Source organism: Pangasianodon hypophthalmus, chromosome 13, assembly GCF_027358585.1.
Source record: "Pangasianodon hypophthalmus isolate fPanHyp1 chromosome 13, fPanHyp1.pri, whole genome shotgun sequence".
Taxonomy (NCBI): Eukaryota; Metazoa; Chordata; class Actinopteri; order Siluriformes; family Pangasiidae; genus Pangasianodon; species Pangasianodon hypophthalmus.
Window position 1 is genome coordinate 11324564 of NC_069722.1, and position 19187 is coordinate 11343750.

At 39.3% G+C, this 19187-nt stretch overlaps 1 protein-coding gene across 4 annotated transcripts in view; it reads left to right on the forward strand.

The window, feature by feature from the left end:
* Positions 1-19187, forward strand: part of sdk2a (sidekick cell adhesion molecule 2a) — a 134359-nt gene that overhangs the window by 65326 nt on the left and 49846 nt on the right. For all 4 annotated transcript variants that reach the window (XM_026916712.3, XM_026916711.3, XM_026916715.3 and 1 more), the window contains exons 2-14: positions 672-831; positions 2698-2804; positions 9047-9194; positions 10919-11052; positions 11991-12102; positions 12220-12410; positions 13647-13730; positions 14294-14488; positions 14867-14983; positions 15543-15710; positions 16638-16740; positions 17430-17606; positions 17875-18011. In XM_026916712.3, the coding sequence (XP_026772513.3) occupies positions 672-831; positions 2698-2804; positions 9047-9194; positions 10919-11052; positions 11991-12102; positions 12220-12410; positions 13647-13730; positions 14294-14488; positions 14867-14983; positions 15543-15710; positions 16638-16740; positions 17430-17606; positions 17875-18011 (1833 nt within the window). The remainder of the gene's footprint in view (positions 1-671; positions 832-2697; positions 2805-9046; positions 9195-10918; positions 11053-11990; positions 12103-12219; positions 12411-13646; positions 13731-14293; positions 14489-14866; positions 14984-15542; positions 15711-16637; positions 16741-17429; positions 17607-17874; positions 18012-19187) is intronic.

The following is a 19187-nucleotide window of genomic DNA, read 5'->3' on the forward strand; positions in this document are numbered from 1 at the left end:
ATGGGAAAGCTATTTTTGTCACATTTAGAAAGGAAGATATTTTGCTTGTGGTGATCAAATATGCAAAACCTGACACAAAATGTTTTGGTATAAATGTAATTCTTTGATTACATTTGATGAAAATGTCATATCCTGTTTTGTCTTTCGCTATTAACTCTAAAGTGCACTATTTTGAGGTAGAGCCATTTTAAAGTGTGGGCCAGATTCTCAGCAGACAAATGATATTCCCTGGATAGAACACTACATTATTATTATTATTATTATTATTATTATTATCTGTAATCCACTGTAAATCTGGTATACATCCAGTACTTCCTCACTAAGTACCACATTGCACAGTGATGTCTTTTAGCTCCAAATTTGTCAGAATAAACTTATTTAATATATACAGTCAGCTCTAGAACTCAGGAACAGGAAACAGGCAATAGTCAGGCAATTAGCAATAACAATATCAGGGCAAATCCAAAATCCAAAAATCAGGTAGCAGAATAAGATCGAAACCAGAATATCAATACACAGAATGAACGGCTTGGTAAGGTGAGGTGAGCACACACTGAGCGTTACTTCGCATCGAGTGATTGTTTTTTCTACTATTTACAATCTTACTGAATATGTTTATTTTATTACTCTTGATTATTTAACTTGTCCATGTCGAATTTTTCTTCATGTAGATGACGTTCCACCCTACTTCAAAATGGAGCCCGTGGCAACCCAGGTGCACCTCGAGGGCAATCGTTTGGTTCTGACCTGCATGGCAGAGGGCAGCTGGCCACTAGAGTTCAAATGGCTATACAATGGCACGGAGCTGACACGCTTCTCATTGGAGTACAGGTGAGCCCTCCATTTGTCATTCCTGCCACATAATTACTGAAACAAATAGACACATTAATCTCAGTTTACCTTTTAACAAATTTCTCATTTGCAGATATTTATTCAGATCCCTGCTCATTTCTATGCATTTATTCAGAAATGGTGGAGGATCATAAGCCTCTTGAGATATGGCACCTCATTCCCCATGCAGGCGCGAAATGACTCTCTTATATCGATTCATTCCTGGCACACATTAGTGCATGTCATTTCCTGCTTGGTCATTGAGAACAAACGGAAAAGATTTGGCCCACCCCTTCCCCCATTTGTTTTTCGCTTTATGCATTCTTTATAAATGCAGGATCCAGCATGTGTCAAGAATATAGAATTATATCCATCAAAGCATTGTTGTTAGTGGAATGCATTATGCTCCACAGCCACAAGAGCCATGTAATATTTATTATTGTAAAGGCAAAGTGAATTGCTTTTTTTTCCCACTTGATCGGTGCATTGCCTTCCTTCTTCGCTTTATTGAGTAACACAGTTTGTGCTGACCATGGTCCTTTCTAACTCAGTTCAGCCTTTAGAGTAGTACTAATGGACTTAGTCAAGGGGGTCTAAATGGCAGAGAAAACCTGCATGATGATTCCAAGTAAGGGTGGTCTTTTCCTCTATTTAGGGCTAGAGAGACATATCCAGTGAAGTTTAGTTCTTGTTAATGTAAGATAAATATGAAACTGTAATAACACTTTCACATGTATTATACATATATATTTGAAGAACATTTATTAAAAAATATTAATTGTAATTGCACTGTTTAAATACAGTATACTTTTAATCTTTTACCACCTGTGGTTAAAGTTGGATTATGTATTGTAGAAAAATATTTTTAACCCCACCAGTGGAGAGGTTGAGCCCTATCCCAGCCCTGAGCATAACTCTTATCTTTCAAGAAAAGCAGTCCATTATTTTGTAAAAGCCTTTCAAGATTCCAAGGAGTCTCAGTGTGAGATCCCAAGTGGCTCCCCACCTGCGTCCTTCTCTGCAGTCAGTCAACCATGGGCCTGTGTGTGTGTGTGTATGTGTGTGTGCGTGCATGCATTTGGGACTGTCGATCACGCTTCGGCCTCTTTTTCATCCACACTTCTGATTAAAGAGAGAACCTGAATCCTCTCGACTACAGTATCAGGAATCTGTGAATGGCACCACAGAGAGAGCTGAAGCAGCAGATAAGGAGCTCATTGTGTGCAGCTAAGTGAATTAGGATTCACAGAACAAAAGTGGCACTGCCCATGTGTACACCTCAAAAGCTAGAACTCCATAACCGGCAGCGTTCAGACCTGTTCCCTGGGGTGATTTAGAGAAACTCACACACCTCACACAGCTCCCACATGGCTCAATGAAGCACCTCTTGTACATAATTTCTAACTTCCATTGATCAACACAAACACACACACACACACTTAGACATACCATTTATGTCCTTTGTTCTTATCTGCTTTTGCACATAATAACCTTTCGAGCAAGTAGTCCCTGAGAAAGTTTATCATTATGGGTAAGTGGGCTTACTTATGTCGGTTAAATCTGGACCAAGCCTGAATGCAACAGCTAATAATCTTCACTCAAGCACAAAGCTAGTTATTTATAATGAAAGACTGACTAGCCTTTTGGTATTTTTCCTTGGTGCTGTATTTATAGCAACAGTATGTGTGTGTGTGTGTGTGTTTTGGATTGGCCCCAAAACTGCTTCTTTTTTTAAGAAAACTAAAATAAAATGGTTTATGTTGGCCAAAAGGTTTCCTGTTCATTACTTTGTGTGCGTGTATGTGTGTGTATGTGTGCGTGTGTGTCAAACTCTTTCACGAATGACGAGAATGTGCTGTTTGCTAGGTACCTCATCCCGTCACTACACCGCTCCCACGCTGGCTTTTACAGGTGCATTGTGAGGAACCGGGTCGGCGCTCTCATGCAGAGGAGCACTCAAGTCCAGGTTGCCTGTAAGTGCAAATATGTCAGCAGCAAGAATTAAAGCAGGGGTAGCAGTGGGCTTCGAGACTTAATGTCATTTTAAAGGCTGCAAAATGTGAGTGGAGAAAATAACAAAAACTGCCTGATAGAAATTCATAAAAATGCATATTAGGTAAAAATTTAGAAAATTAATGTGTCATTCATAACATAAATCTACCATTATGATATACAGTGAGGGGAAATAAGTATTCAGACACTTTTGTTTTTGTTATTTAATATACTTCCAGTGCATACATCCACATCAAATTTGCATGCATAATGTCTTTTGACTTTGTACTTATAAATATAAACAAAAAGTACTATATGTATTCATAAGCATGAACAAAGATATGTTTAAAAATGAAATTGATAGGGGAAAAAGTGTTTCAACACCAAAATTAACCAACGTTTGTACTTCCTTGCAAAGCTGTTGTTGGCAAATACAGCTCTGAAATGTTTACACTAAGAAGTAATTATCATTTTGCAGCATTGTGGTTCAACTTTGGCCCATTGCTCTTGGCGAATCATCTTCAATTCCCCAAGGTCAATCCTCCATAAATTTTCAATGGGATTCAAGTCAGGAGATTAGCCAGGCCATGCAAGGCCTTCTTGAGTTATTTTGCCTGTATTTTTGGGGTCATTGTCTTGTTTAAATGTTCATCTTCTCCACAGATTCAGTTTCTTGGCAGATGAGATTAAATTCTCCTCTAATATGTCCTGGTACATCATTTCATTCATGTTACCTTTGATGACATGTAATGCCCCAGTACTGTTTGCAGAGAAGCAGCCCCATATCATGATGCTCCATACTTCACTGTGGGTATGCTGTTCTTGGGATCATTTGCGCAACTCTTCTTCCAAACATGATGAGCTATTTTTATTTCATCTGACCAGAGTATATTGTTTCAAGGGCTCTGATTTGTCTAATTGCTTTTAGATGTGCTTCTTTTTTAGTGGAGGAGATTTTTGTGGGGTGTAGGAAAGGAGAAGATGGCTGTGCTGTTCATTGCTTATAGTTCTCTGTGTAACTATAATTTCTGCTGCCTTCAGGTGTAAGTCCTTTTGAGTGACTGCTGGTGACTTCTCTCTTACCTTTCTTATCATTAGTCTGAGAACGTGTTGCGAACAAGGACAATTAGTTGTGGTTTCATGAACTTCCCACCTGCATATTATCAAACCAGTTGCATTGACAGGGAAGGTTAAGGTCTTTGCTATGGCTCTGTAGCTTGTTTCATTCGAGTGTTAAATAATGGTGTCCCTGAGAACTTTTGGAAACTCCTTCACCCTTCAATACAGTACTTTTTAAACATATCCTTATTTATGCTTATGAAGGACAAAGTCAAAAGACACTACATATATAAATTTGAAGTAGATATAGATTAGATTAGATTAGATTCAACTTTATTGTCATTGTTCAAAGTACATATGCAAAGCCAATGAAATGCAGTTAGTATCTAACCGGAAGTGCATATATGCACTATATATGCACTGGAAATATATTTAAATTACAACTAGTATCCAAATATGTTTTCCCCTTACTGTAAGCAGGTTACTGCATAAAAATGAATACATGTACCATACTGTGCAAAAGTCTTAGTACAAACTTTGTTATAGATTTTTATTTTATACCTTCTACATTATTGAGTAGTACAAAAACATTTTACATTTCCAAACATTAGTTTTCCAGCACAAAATTAAATGTTACAGAAAAATGTTTGTATATCAGTAAAGAAAGCAGCATATTATGTAAGAGACCACTTTTCAGACAAAACCATAATGAAGGCTGCTGGGTTTTGCTGCACAGTGCAACAGTCAAAGTCTCCAAAAGAACTGTGGCTGGTTCTTCGAGATGCAGATAATTACAGATAATTTCCTTATAAAACTGCACAAATTGTACCTGAGACTACTAATTTTTTTTTAAAGCAAAGACAAACTCAAATATTGAGTTTGTTTCGTTTATTACTGTTTACTACTCTTTATAGTATTTTTTAATGTAGAAACATTTAATTTCATTATTTTTGAAGGCATCATTGCTCCACAGCATTTCTTTGCATTTGCCTAAGACTTTTGCACAGTACTGTATATTTTAGTTACTTCCTCTTGGTGTGGATATTTTAGTGACTTCCGCTTGGTGTGGGTATTTTTAAATCAGTTAAATTCAGATGTATTTGTTTAATGCTTTTAGCAATAGACATTGTAACAAAGCAGCTTTGCACAAATCCAGAGGTAGAGTTAGACGCCTAATGAGCAAGCCAGAGGCAACAGTGACAAGGCAAACTCCCTGAGACAGCATGAGAAAGAAACCTTAAGAGGAACCAGAGTCGAAAGAGTCTTCTACGTGACACCGGCCAGTGGGATTATAAATCACTGCAGGATAAAGGCGTAGAAGAGTAAAGTCAAACAGTACTAAGTGTGTTAAAAGGATGTGCAATATGAGAATATTGTGAATACAAGTCCTGGATTTCCTCCTTGATATGGATATTTTAGTTACTCTTTCTTTGGTGTAGGTGTTTTAGTTACTCCCTCCTTTGTGTGTGTTTTAGTTACTCCCTCCTTGGTGTAGGTGTTTTAGTTACTCCCTCCTTGGTGTGGGAATTTTAGTTACTCCCTCCTTGGTGTGTGTGTTTTAGTTGCTCCCTCCTTGGTGTGGGAATTTTAGTTACTCCCTCCTTGGTGTGTGTGTTTTAGTTACTCCATCCTTAGTGTGGGTATTTTAGGTACTTCTGGGTGTACTTATTTTTTGCCATGGCTATTTTAGTTATTTCCACTTGTTTCATATTTTAGCATGAGTATTTTTAGTTACTTCTCACTTGTTTATTATTTAGCAGTGTATTGCTGTTACTTCCAACTCGTTCATTATTTACCGTCTGTATTTTGTTACTTCTACCTTGTTTTTGATACTTTTGACTCTCTAGGATGAAAATAAATGATAAACATGGCTTTTACAACAGCTGCAGTGCCCTAATCAGGCTATCTTTTAATTTATTATAACAAATTATTTTTTAGTTTGCTCAGTTTTTATTTAAGCTAATTAATTTTATTTAAATTAATTTCTTAATTTTTGTCAGTTTCTTTTACTTTTAGCCCTCGTAACAAAAAAAAATATTGTGATGTGCAATGTTAGCATGTATTAGTTGTAGTTTCAGACTTTTAGTTAAATTTTTTTCTGGCCCTGAAATCACTTCTAACTTTCTGGAAAAGGGCTGTACAGCTCTTTAGAGCTCTGCTCACATTTAACCTACAAGACAATCCACAAAGCATAAAGCTGAACCCGCTAGCTGCCTGTATTCGTTTGACAATTCGAATATGGCTGACAGAGGAGTTTGTGGCACAGAAGAGAGAAGACAAGTCAATTCACTTTTATACAGACAGTTGTAGGGTGCAACAATGAGCAAAACTGAGCCAATATTACTGAGCCAGGTAATACATTTGAACGCCTGAGAGCCCTCAATACAGCAAGTAATGACAAAATAGGTAACTAAGAAAATATAGTGTTCATTTACCAGCTATTACTATCAACATAGAGGTTTATTATTTGCTCTTTTTTTACATCATTAATATAGCTAATATGTTGTGGATGTTAACAGCTTGGTGGTATACTGTAGACAAGCTTTCAAAAGATATTTTGAATAAAACTATCATCTAGTGCTTCACTAATACAGCATGATTAAGCAAAATAAATTAAAATTTACCAAACATCTCAATTTAAAACTCTGGTTTTATACTTTTAGAATACTTGACATTACTCAGTATGGGTTGTATTCTGTGTTGGTGATTTAAGTCCAAAAGATTCCAGTTATTAGAATTACTTGTGTGCAGTTCACGCCTCCAAGGTTGCCAGATTCTTCTTGAGTAGAGGTTTTGAAGTCAATGTTTTTCAGTAGAGACTAGACAGTAACACTTTACAACACTGCTCAACAATTCATAGGTAACTGTGCATGAGCTAAACAGGAATGAATGACCAGTTCTTTATTAACACTTATTAACTACTAAGTACTATTAGTTCATTAGAATAGTAGTAATGTGTATTATTGTTCCAAATCATTAACTACTGTTATCACATCAGTAATAAGTTTCACTTTATTGCTTAAACTTATATCCATATAGTAAAAATACAGCTGCAAAATGCAAACAAAGTTTTTAAGCGATTCATACAATGTGGAGCTGTTATAATGGTACAAAGCAAGGCTGACAAATCAATTTAAAAGTTATATTCTAATTACCTGAAACAATTAAATAACAATTAAACATTATTAAATAATAATAATAATAAACTGAATAAACATTAACATTAAATGGAAGGTGAAAAGTGTTGTTTTTTTTTGCAACAAAAAATAGGATAATAGTCATTATAATGTATATAAAAAATAGTTATAATGGCATCATTTTAGCATCTACGTTAGCATTTTATATTAATTTATATTTATGTACCTGCAATAATATTTTAGCCCCAATATCATTTCTTAGCCTACTCAGAATCACAGCCATCAGTACAACAGCATGATTGCAAGTGTGATATTGGTTTTATACAGCAATACTTTAAATAAATTAATATCAAGTAATTGACATTTAGTAATTGACATACAGTAGACTGACATTTCAGACAGAATATGGCCAAATATTTTGTTTTTGCTCCATCAATGAAAATCATTCCCGTAGAAGCCACAGCTGGGTAGAGTGTTTCATGTTGCCATGTAACAGTTTCAGTGTAACAAACTATTGCTAGAATTGGAATTTTATTTAGCGAACACAGACAAGCAGAGTGATACAAACAGTGACATGTCCCAGTGTTGTTATATTAATTTCAATACTCTTGGAACACCACTTGTCCAATAAAAATAGTAGACTGGAACTAATTGTTCTATAATGGGAATTAATGTTGAAGTGATCACTAATTAATTAGTAGCTATTATAAAAAAAAGAGCCATAGTTAGCTAGTAGTTTTACAGGAGAAATGTATAACTCAGTAATTACTGTGTAAGATGATAAGTAATGAATCCTTAGTTAATAATGAACTCCTACTAACATACTTCTGAGTAATTAACTAGTAGTTCTTAGAAGGTAATATGAATAAGATGTTCCTGCTCAATTCCTGCATAGTTACTTATGATTTTTTTTTTGTGCCAGTATTGTAAAGTATTACCCATCTAGATCATCACCTTAAACAGAAGCACTAGCCTTTAAGCAAAAAAAAAAATGGAAAATAGAAAATGGAAAATGGAAAAAGAAAATGGAGATTGAAGAAGGAGATCACTTCTTTGTTCTTTGCTGTCAACTGCAATATGAAGTACCAAAAGCAAAAGAGAAATATAAATAATTAAAAATTAATAAAAAATATAAAAAAAAGAATAATATGATATATGAGTGAGAAAATGGCAAGTAATCAAATAGACATCTAAGAGGAGTCAAGTTTATTGCCAATATATTGCTGCATGAATAGTTCTCGTTGTAATTATCATCTTAATCACTGCAAATTTGTCTTAATTTAACTAAATGATAATAAAATAGCACTTGATCCAGCACACATTATTGTTTTGCACAGTTACGTAGAACTACAGCATCAGAAAGCATGAAACTTAGGTAGCAGTAAAAAAAAAAAAAAAAAAACTCTGTATCTGGGCAGGACACCAAAAATATTTTGTTTTATTTTTTTTATATTATGTGCCAAGCTAATTGTGTTTTGTGACAGTTATAACCTTGAATTGTAACACATAGCCTTTTATGGCGAAACATGATTTTCAGGGCGACACCTTGGTTAGACCAAACTGTCATACTGCTCCTCACTCAAGTTGATATTGTACAAGAAAAATGAACTGAAGCTCAAGGTCAGTATCATGTAACAGAATCTCCACTCTACATGCATAACTTGTATGAAAATGGTAAAGTAGTGCTTAAGTTATACCTGAAGGTTGAATACTGAGTTACTCATTATCTCCTCACTATCTGTAAGTAACTCAATTCTGAATGCATCCTTATGTACACAACTGATTGTTTCTATTTATATATAAGGTGTCAGTTAGGTGTGCACAATGTATTGTTTCAAGAGAAGGATTGTTGCTATTGGGGGAAAGAGACATAGATTATTAGTGTTTTTTATTGCATTTGAATTTGCTAGATGCGCAGTATAACTGTGCAAAAGGTAGTGAGTTTTTTTCTGCCTGCCTTCATATTTTCCTCCATTTTTCTGTATCTTGCTGCATCAATCACTCTCTATTTTTCCCCACTCTCTCAGATATGGAAGACTTTGTGGAGAGAGAGCGATCTCAGGTGGTGTCAGAGGGTGAAGCTGCACTCATCTTTCCTCCAAAAATTCCCAGCTTTCCACGGCCTCAGATCACATGGTTCCGGGACGGGCGCAAAATTCCCCCCAGCAGCCGCATGTAAGCCTGCATAAGTCTCAAGACACATCACAGATCAATTTTAATGCTCTACACATTATTACCTTATGCCAAGAGAGCATGTTCCATTATTGTTTAACCTCCTGTTGCATGCTGGTGCTCCTGTGGCAGGCTGTGGTGAGCTGATATCACAGCCCCTCATTGCAGTATTGATAAAGTCAGCTATAATAAGAACCCCTGTCGACTGTGGAGCGGTTGAGATTGAAGGCTGGAGACAGCAGGGGAGCCAATTAGACAAAGTGGACAAAAGGCCTTTATTGATGACCTTGGCTGATTGACAGAGCTTTCTCCCACTTGCACGCACCGTGTGTGTGGGTGCGTGCCTACCCACATGTGTATTCAGTTTTCGGCATGTCTTCACAATCACAATCGGCTGAGATTAATTTACCTGGGCTTCCAGCAGGCAGATGGGTGAGAATAGCACCATGAAATGTTCAGCTGATATACACTAAGCTTTCCATTATATGTGAAGAACACTGTCTGCAGCAGGGCAGGGCTTTTTTCGGCAAAGAATCTCAAGATATTCCTCTCTACAGAGCCAAAAGTCCATGGTGTGAAGCTGGACCTGATCCAACTCCTCCCATAAGTTTAACTCCTAATCCCTAACTCTCTAAAACATGAAACAACAAACACACTTATCCAGACTGAAACATACTGAGATGCAACATAAAATTCACAGGCCTCCCACTGCCGAGTGCTGGTTCCAGTGTAGAAATCTCACCTGCTATCAGCATGTCAGCATAGCGCTGCCACCAGTCTTTGATGCTGAGAGGCTCCAACAGTGTGCAGTTTGTTTACTGCTCATTGGCCATGGCTTTCCAGGGTATTGATATTCCACTGTCATGCCCCACATGAACCTTCACTCTAATTGTGCATGAGTTGGCCTTAGTATGGCTTGATCGGGTTGCCACTGACAGCTCTGTGGCATCTAATTTCACCTCACACAGTGTGTTGCCTCTCATTTGAGTGTGCACACTCCAAAAGCACTTCTCCACCCCGGGTGCTCCATGCAAGCATCATTATTGATACAGCCTGTTAGTCTTACCTGTTTGTAAGTCTGGGTGTGTATTGGAATGGTGAAGCCAATTCTTTTGTTTTTGCTGACACTGAACACTGAAGACATTTGGGTTTGAGAGCATGAGACAATAGATCAGAATGTCAGCTTTCATTTCCTGATATTTACATCTAGATATGAGACCTACTTAGAACATGGCACCTTTTCTTTTGAACCCAAAAGAGGTGATCAAAAAATATTGGACCATGTGACTGACAGGTGTTTCTTGTTGCCCAGGTGTGCCCGGTTAGATTGATTGTTTAAACATTTAATAACTCTGAATGTCTAATCTTAGTCTGAGCCCTGGGTTTCACATGTGAAGACTGCATTTGTTGTTAAAAAGGATAAACCAAAATGAAGACCAGAGAGCTGTCTATGGGAGAAAAGCAAGCTCTTTTGAAGCTGAGAAAAGAGGGAAAATCTATCAGAGCCATTGCACAAGCAGTTGTTTAACACATCTAGATGTAAATAACAGGATATGAAAGCTGGAATTCTGATCTATCTTCTCATATTCATCTTTTGATCTCAAACCCAATGACTTCAGTGTATAGCAAAAATGAAAGAATTGGCCTTGCCGTTCTAATACTTTCAGAGGGGGTCTGTATTTGGCCCAAGTGCCTGAATCTCTTTTCAATGTCATTTCTCCTTCCAGAGCTCTCACTCTGGACAACACCCTGGTCATCCTGTCCACAGTGGCACCGGATGCAGGTCGCTACTACGCCCAGGCTGTCAACGACAAGAATGGCGAGAACAAGACCAGCCAGCCGGTTATTCTCAATGTGGAGAGTGAGTATGCCAAAGGAACCAAAGTAATTTAAATATAACCCTGTTTTTATAATCAATTGCATCCTTATTCACATTTCACATTACGCTGACATACCAAATACAGAATTCAGCTGGGGTGGTGATTTTCCAGGGAAGTGCCTGGTTTTTTCAACAGGTGATTGGAACACAACTAAGACATGCAGCTCTTGTGCCCCCTAGTGGCTCTCCACTGATCCTCAAGGGCTTAGACAGACTGAGTATTACTCCCACTCAATATTTTGATTCATTGGCCCAGTCCAGTGTGACATGAGATGTGGCCAAGTGTGGCTGCAAGTGATCTGTTCACTCTCACCCCGCCTCAGTGACAAAGTGATTAAGCAGCCTTGTAAAATCAGCCCCTCTATCTAATAGCCCCCCAGCCCACAATGGCAAATTTATGAAAGACATGATGCAGAGAAAAGGGGGAGAAGGAGACCCACCTGCTCCACAGCTATTTACAAAAGAAGGGCTATGGATGTGTGAGAGAGGTACAGACAGAGAGAGATTGAGAGCGAGGGAGAGAAATTGGTCATTAAGGGCAGGGAATCGATACCTGGGCCGGTGCCTTTGCTTTAGCCACTGAGTGACTGGTGCATTTAATCAGTATGTCTGCACCTCTCAATCAGGCCGCATTCAAAGGCACAGTACTGTAATGATGGTATTACTGTGCACTGTGGACACTAAGAGTTTGCCTTCTCTGTGGAGCACAAAAAGGGATTAAGCAAGATGCTAGTTATGTGTACAATAGTGTAATGGTGATGCTTGTGTATGAAAGCAAAAGACATATTGGCTAGTGGAATGGGAGGTTGCCAGACTATTGGTAGAAATGAGATTAGTTTAGTGGTGATTGGGGGAAAGTTAAACAGTGCCTTCTGTAAAGTATGTATTTTCTCTTTCTCTTTTTCTATTTCCCCTCTAAGATGTGGGCGGGCCTGCAGATCCAATCGCTCCCACCATCATCATCCCACCCAAGAACACCAGTGTGATGGTCGGCACATTTGAGGTCACGCTGGAGTGTGTGGCCAACGCCAGGTGTTTGTTTGCATGTGTGAAAACAGCCGTGCCATTAACTCCTAATAATACAGTTTATTAACACCTTTCTAGAAAGTCCTATTGGTCAGATCTGACTCTTTCTTCATCTCTGTCCAGACCCCTGATTAAGCTTAATATTGCATGGCGTAAGAATGGTGTGGTGGTCAATAGAGGACTGAGGGACTTTGGTCGACGACTGACCATCAGTGGGCCTCTGGTCAGTGACAGCGGCTATTATGAGTGTGAGGCATCTCTGCGCAGCAGCAGCGTCCCAGCCGTCACTGCTGGAGCTTATCTACATGTGATCGGTAAAGCCCTCGCATACCTTCTCTTGCCTCCTCTTTACAGTCACACATTGTTATCAGCTCTGATAAACAAATAATTTATATAAAATAAAATACTCTGACAAATAATTTACATACACACAGAAGAACCATTATTCCACTACTTATCTTACTACAAAGTCATACATTCCATTCTGTCAATTTAGGCCAAATACAATTCTGCTATCCTGTCTTAACTGTCTTAAGGCCACAAAATACACCCCAAGCCCTCCATACACACAAATCAAGCATTGTAGAGCTTATGTCCTTATGCCTTCAACACTTAAGTAGACCTGCAAGATTTCCAAAGTTTGTTACATAAATAATACCACAAACAAGTTGAATAACATAACCACTCTAATAAGCAGTATCTAAATATATTATACCACAGATATATTCATACATTCATCAAGCTTCAGTAAACTCTTTATCCCAGTAAGAGTGGATGTGGAGCCTATTCAATGTACAATAATCACAAGGCAGGAGTAAACCCTAAATGAGACACCAGCTGATTGCAGGCCACAATGCACATTCACACACTCATTAATACCTAGGGTCAATTTAGCATAGCCAGTTTTTGCAGGTTTTTGAGAGGAAACCTGGGAGGAAACCAGAGAACCCAGAGGATACCCATACAGACACAGGGAGAACATGTGAAACTCTGCACAGACAGCAACTGAGCTCATGATCAGACCAGCAAAGCTACCCAGTCACCCTCTACAGATAAAAGCCACAGTTAAATGTAGCTGTTAGTCAGGTATAAAGCACATCTCATCTCAGATATACAGTCACAAATCTCTCAGTTTTCACTGCTTCATACTTGGGATTGCTGGTTCTCATACACTAACAAAGACATGATCACCACTTAAACATAAACAACTACAGAGCATAATGTTGCTGCAATTGCATTAATCAGAATTCGTCAGTAGCCTAGCAGAGGCTTGTGAGAGATGGGGGTGGTAGCCAAGCTATGACTGTCACATTTATCAGCTATTCATTGTGCTTATGGAGCATACTCATGAAGATTATGAGCTTGATGTGATCTGTGATCACTTTTCTAATAGATTCCAATAGATTTTGGTGTCACTGCTTGCCGTTCTAGGTGATTGTCTGGTTCAAATATATGGGTGCTTTGGTTTAATGACACTTCATTGTATGTAACACTGGAGATGTTTTCATTAACTGTGTAATAATTGGGACTGATCTGGCTGCTCTGTATAGAACACCCGCAGTTTGTGAAGGAGCCAGAGAGACACATAACTGCTGAGATGGAGAAGGTGGTGGACATCCCATGCCAGGCTCGTGGTGAGTGTGTGTGCATTCAGCATCTGGGAGGTTTTCTACCCCATGTTCAACTCTGGCCCCAGCAGCATCTGAAAATGAGTCTGGAATGGTCCCTTTGAGCTTGCATGTGCTGCTGATCTGACTCTAAAATAGCTGAAAGGGATTGAATAGTGACGTGCAACCCATGGCTCTGAAAGCACTCTTTCACACAGCACTGGCCATGATGGGATTCACTATGACTCAGTGCAAGGATTTTATATTAATTTTGTTTAGCTTCAGTCGTTAATAGAAATAACTGTGGGAGGCAGTCAGGGAGTAGGCAGGAGTGGCAAGACTCTTCACTTCATGGAAAGTGATATAAAAAGAAAGTTTAAAAAAAAAAAAAGATTTTTCCCAGCATAGTCTTGTGTAGTTGACTGTAGAATTGGCTTCATGTAGTTTGAAACATTTTCAGAAGAACAAACTACATTTAGCCAGCATTCTATTATATCTTCTTATCATCTGCCACGCTGTTTTTTCCAGTCAACCTCTTTTGTGTATATGAGTATTAGCTCAGTCTAACCCTTTCTCCCTTCTCTACTCAGGTGTTCCTCAGCCTGACATTGTTTGGTATAAGGACGCTGTGCCCATCAGCACTGTGAAGACCCCACGCTACAAGGTCTTGGTGGGAGGCAGTTTGCAGATTAACGGCCTCCTTCCTGATGACACTGGAATGTTTCAGTGCTTTGCCCGCAACCTGGCTGGAGAAATCCAGACCAACACGTACCTCGCTGTCACCAGTGCGTTTGGCACCATATGCCCTCCTCACATTTGCTCACACCATAGCATTTTTTCCACTTCTCTTATTCAGGCCTTACCTTTCCCATGACATTTGTCATCTTTACAAGTCTTATATCAAATGAGAGAGAGAGAGAGAGAATGAGAGTGAGGGATTGTATATATATAGAGAGAAGGCTTAGTTAGAGGGCTTTTCCCAAAGCGTTTATCTTGTCTTGTGATCACAATTTTGATAAGACCTTTTGTCAATGCATGAAAAAAGATTTCTGTGTCTCATACAGACAACATATACCCCATGGGTCACATACTCCCATCTGTATTGTGTTAGACCATAGGTGTGTGTAAGAGTTATCTATGTTTATCTTCTCTGCCTATTTCAGGCATCGCTCCCAACATCACAGCAGGGCCTACAGACAGCTCAGTGATCGACGGCACATCCGTCATCCTGCACTGTGAGACATCAGGAGCTCCGCGGCCCGCCATCACATGGCAGAAAGGTCACGCGCTAATCAGTCATCTCCTGTGCACTCACACACCTGCCTGAGCACACTTCTGACAAAAGGAGCTTTATCAGGTTGCCTTCTGGACCCAGATCCATCAGAGTCACAGCAGAGCCTATGTGATTGTGGGATTGACTGTAGACTGCAGTGGCCTTTTGATAAACAGAGGAGACATCTGTTCTCTAATCTCTTGCAATAAAATGCCTAATTCTCTCCTCTGCTCTATCTCAGTCTCTTTCTATTTCTGTTCAATGCTTTTTATTTCAGAACTACACGAACTAACTTAGGGGAGAACTAAGTAGTAGGTGGGAATTGGAGAGGACTGTATTGGGAGAAAATGGGGCAAAATCCAGAAGAGAAAAAAGAACACCTTTTGTATTATTTAGAAAAGTTCTTCTGACATTCTGGCAGCTGTCAATAAAATATCTGCTTGGAAGAAAAGCGCCAATCAATCAAGACAAGGAGGCATCTGTACTTGTGTGTCAGTCATGTTGCCTGTCAGTGTTCTGCTCTTAGTTACTCTCTGTCTTACCTCACCTTCCATCTTCCTGTGCAGGTGAGCGTGTGCTGGCAAGTGGCTCAGTGCAGCTGCCCCGCTTTACCCTGCTGGAGTCAGGCAGTCTGTTGGTCAGTCCTGCTCACCTGTCAGACGCTGGCGCCTACACCTGCATGGCGAGCAACTCCCGCGGCATTGATGAGGCCTCTGCCAACCTGCTGGTGTGGGGTGAGTGAGATTACAGGAAGGGGAAGGAATCCAGGGTTTACTGCTGAATCCCAACAGCTCTTTACCGTGGTGGGCAGAGATCAGTTCTTCCAGATCACAATACAGCTGCACAAAGAATCATATTAAAATTACAATCTTGATTTGTTTCTCAATGCAATAACATTCAAGTATGATTTTGTCTTTGCACTTGGGCAACCATTATATAAGACAGAGCCCCACTTTTCTCATGCACACACCAGAAGCATGCAGGTTTACAGAAGAAAAAGGGGAGAAACAATGTCTGAAAAGTGTGAGTGAATTTTAAAATGATACAAATGCCCACTTGTAGTGAGAAGGAACTAATTTGTCCTAAACAAATGCTTAATATTACGTACTGACTATTAAATTCCCACTTACTAAACAGACGACTAAATGTTTGAAATGGATGACTGAGCCATGGCTGCATGCTCCCTGCTCAAAACACACCTGTGATGCATTACGCATAGAGCGCATTTATCAACGCCAGTTTTTACCCACAAGTGGCTTATGAGTTACTATTTGTAGGAGAACAGAAGTATTTCCATGACTAATTATTTAACCAGCTGTTTGCTGGTTTCTTTTGGGAGGACCTTCTGCACTTTTGGCATTCTAATATGGTTCATTTTTTATACTGAATAGCAGCTTTTTTTAACAAGATTAAGGCTATTGTAATAGAGCCAAGAAAACAGTCAACATTCAAAATGAAAACCACATAGAAAATACTGTACCATGGTCTGATGCGGTAATGTAAGAATGTAATGAATGTAATAAATATACAAATGACACAAATGACAAATTAAATCAATTCTAATACAAAATATCATGATTTATATTCCATTAAAAATCATGCAGCTCTAGATCACAGTACAATAAGTTAACATGTATGTATTGTGGTCTGAATGTCTCCAGCCCGAACCCGCATAACCAATCCTCCTCAGGACCAGAGTGTCATTAAAGGCACCAAAGCCACTATGACCTGCGGTGTGACCCATGACCCCAGTGTCACTGTCAGGTAACACCAGTGTCTTTCTGTCCATACACCAATATCTCCACTTTAAACTCATTACAAGCCCATCAGTTTATCTGCCAGCCATTTTGGATCTGTGTCTCTGTCTCTCTTTCCCTCCCTCTCTCTCATCACTTCATCTCTGATTAATTGTAATTCACTCAGTGTTGGCAGTTTTTTATTACACTGGGTCTCATAAAACGTTGATTTAGCTGTCACCTGCAGATTGATTTGATCGAGAAAAACAGATGAATATGTAAACAGTGCAATAATTTAGAGTCAGACTTTAATTAAGCATAAGACACAGGAGATTAAACAGAGGAACTGGTGCAGCTGCAGTTTGTTTGTGTGTGTGTGTGTGTGTGTGTAGTTGCATGGTCATATGTGTTATGTGTATGTTTCTGTGTGTGTGTGTGTGTGTATGTGTGTATGTGTGTGTTACTGGGGGCATAGTGGTAAGATTCATATTTAATTAAAAAAATAAATAAATAAAAGGGAAAAAAGCCTTTCAGGTTTATGCCACACCCACTTCTGCTTTAAATATACAGTAAATACAGATAGTGCATTGTGTTACTCCCCTAGTGTGTTATTTGAATTTCATTTGTGTGACTGTGTTCATTATGTATAGAGCTTTTAAGTATTTGTGTACATGTATACCAGTGATTCATAGGATTGTATTCTGCTGTGTGCTCCAGGCACATGTGGGAGAAAGGAGGCGTAGCCATTGACATGAATTCAAGCCCGCGGCTACGAGTGGACCCCAATGGCACCCTGCACATTGCCCAGACCTGGTCTGGAGACATCGGCACCTACACCTGCAGAGTAACCTCCGTAGGAGGCAATGACTCCCGCAGCGCCCACCTCAGAGTCAGGTCCTCTTCACTCTCTCTCCTCTTACTGTTGCTTGGATGTTTGGATAGCTTGTAACATCCTCTGCTATTTCTATATCAATTTATGTTTATTTGCATTAAAGATTTCCTATATTCGAACTCTCTAACTCTCTCAGTAAATATTTGGATAGAATGTCTTACTTCTATCTATTCCGGTAAATATTGAAACTGTAGGTAATTGGACTCTGGGAGAGTGTCACAAACTGAGCGGTGTTTAATTCCATTTGTCTCCACTGTTTGCCCCTTGCAGGCAGCTTCCCCATGCACCAGAGAATCCAATTGCTACATACAGCTCCTCAGAGAAGCGCTCCATCAACCTCACATGGGCGCAGGCCTTCGATGGCAACAGCCCCCTCATCCGCTACATCCTGGAGGTGTCGGAGAACAGTGAGTGGACAAAAGCAGATTTTCTACTGTAGCGTGTAGTTCTCCTGCTTGCACTGTCTAGTAATAGTAAGCCAAAGTGACTGGACATTACATAGCTGCATGGCTTTGTCAGATCTCTTGAATGGTGGGAAAGTCAACTGCATTGAATTCAATTTTATTTATTTGTACTGCACTTTTAAGTACACACATTGTCATGAAATATCATTACTGAAATCCATTCGTAAATTTAGATCCCCAATGAGCAAGCCAGAGGTGATAGTGCCAAGTTAAAACTCCCTGGGGTGACATGAGAAAGAAACCTTGACAAAAACTTAAAAGGAAACCCATCCTATTCTGGGTAATACCACTTAGTGGGATTATGTGCATTACAGTATACAACCATTTAGAGAAAAAGCAAAGAGTACTAAATTTTGTTAAATAATATGGAGTGAGTGCTTATGATCATATTGTGAGTAAGAGTCTTAGAAGGTGCAGGTCTACTGTATCCAGGCTAGATTTTCCACTGAAACCAGAAAGTGAGTCTTTGGCATAAACTGTTTTAGGCAATTGCAAGTCCACTGGAGATTATCCACAGATACAGGAGGTGAGTCACGAGTTCAGAAAGCTCTCGATGAAGAAGCATGAGTAACAGAACAGGAGATGAGAATGAGGATCAATCAGGGCAGAGGAGTAGGCACCTTATAGAACACCTTATAGATATAGATCACCTTATTTGGTATAAAAGCAACATACGGTGTGATCAGAGTGCATGCGCAGACTCTGGCAGTTCTAGCTATGATAGCATAGAAAAAAAGGAGAGCCAGAAGGTAACACAGGCATGAGAGCACCCTGGGATATCAGTGTCTCACCACTCCTCCCTCATCAAACCTGAGTGATTGCAGGATGGGGGGGGCAAGAGCATCAAAACGTCCCAGTTTACCAAGCTCTGTATGCATATAAATCCACCAGATCTGCACCATTACCTAAGATAAGAGCTATTTAACAATGTGCCTGACTAAACAAATAGATTTTCTACCTAGAATTAAAGGTTAAGTTCATTAATCCATTGTATCCATTGCTCTGCCCTCTACTCTAGTTTTCATTGTTCTTAGTACAAATAAGCCTGCACCTTTTGATCGGAGCAGACTTGGCTGACCATAATAGACCAAACGTTTGCTCGAGTACTGTGGGGCAAGC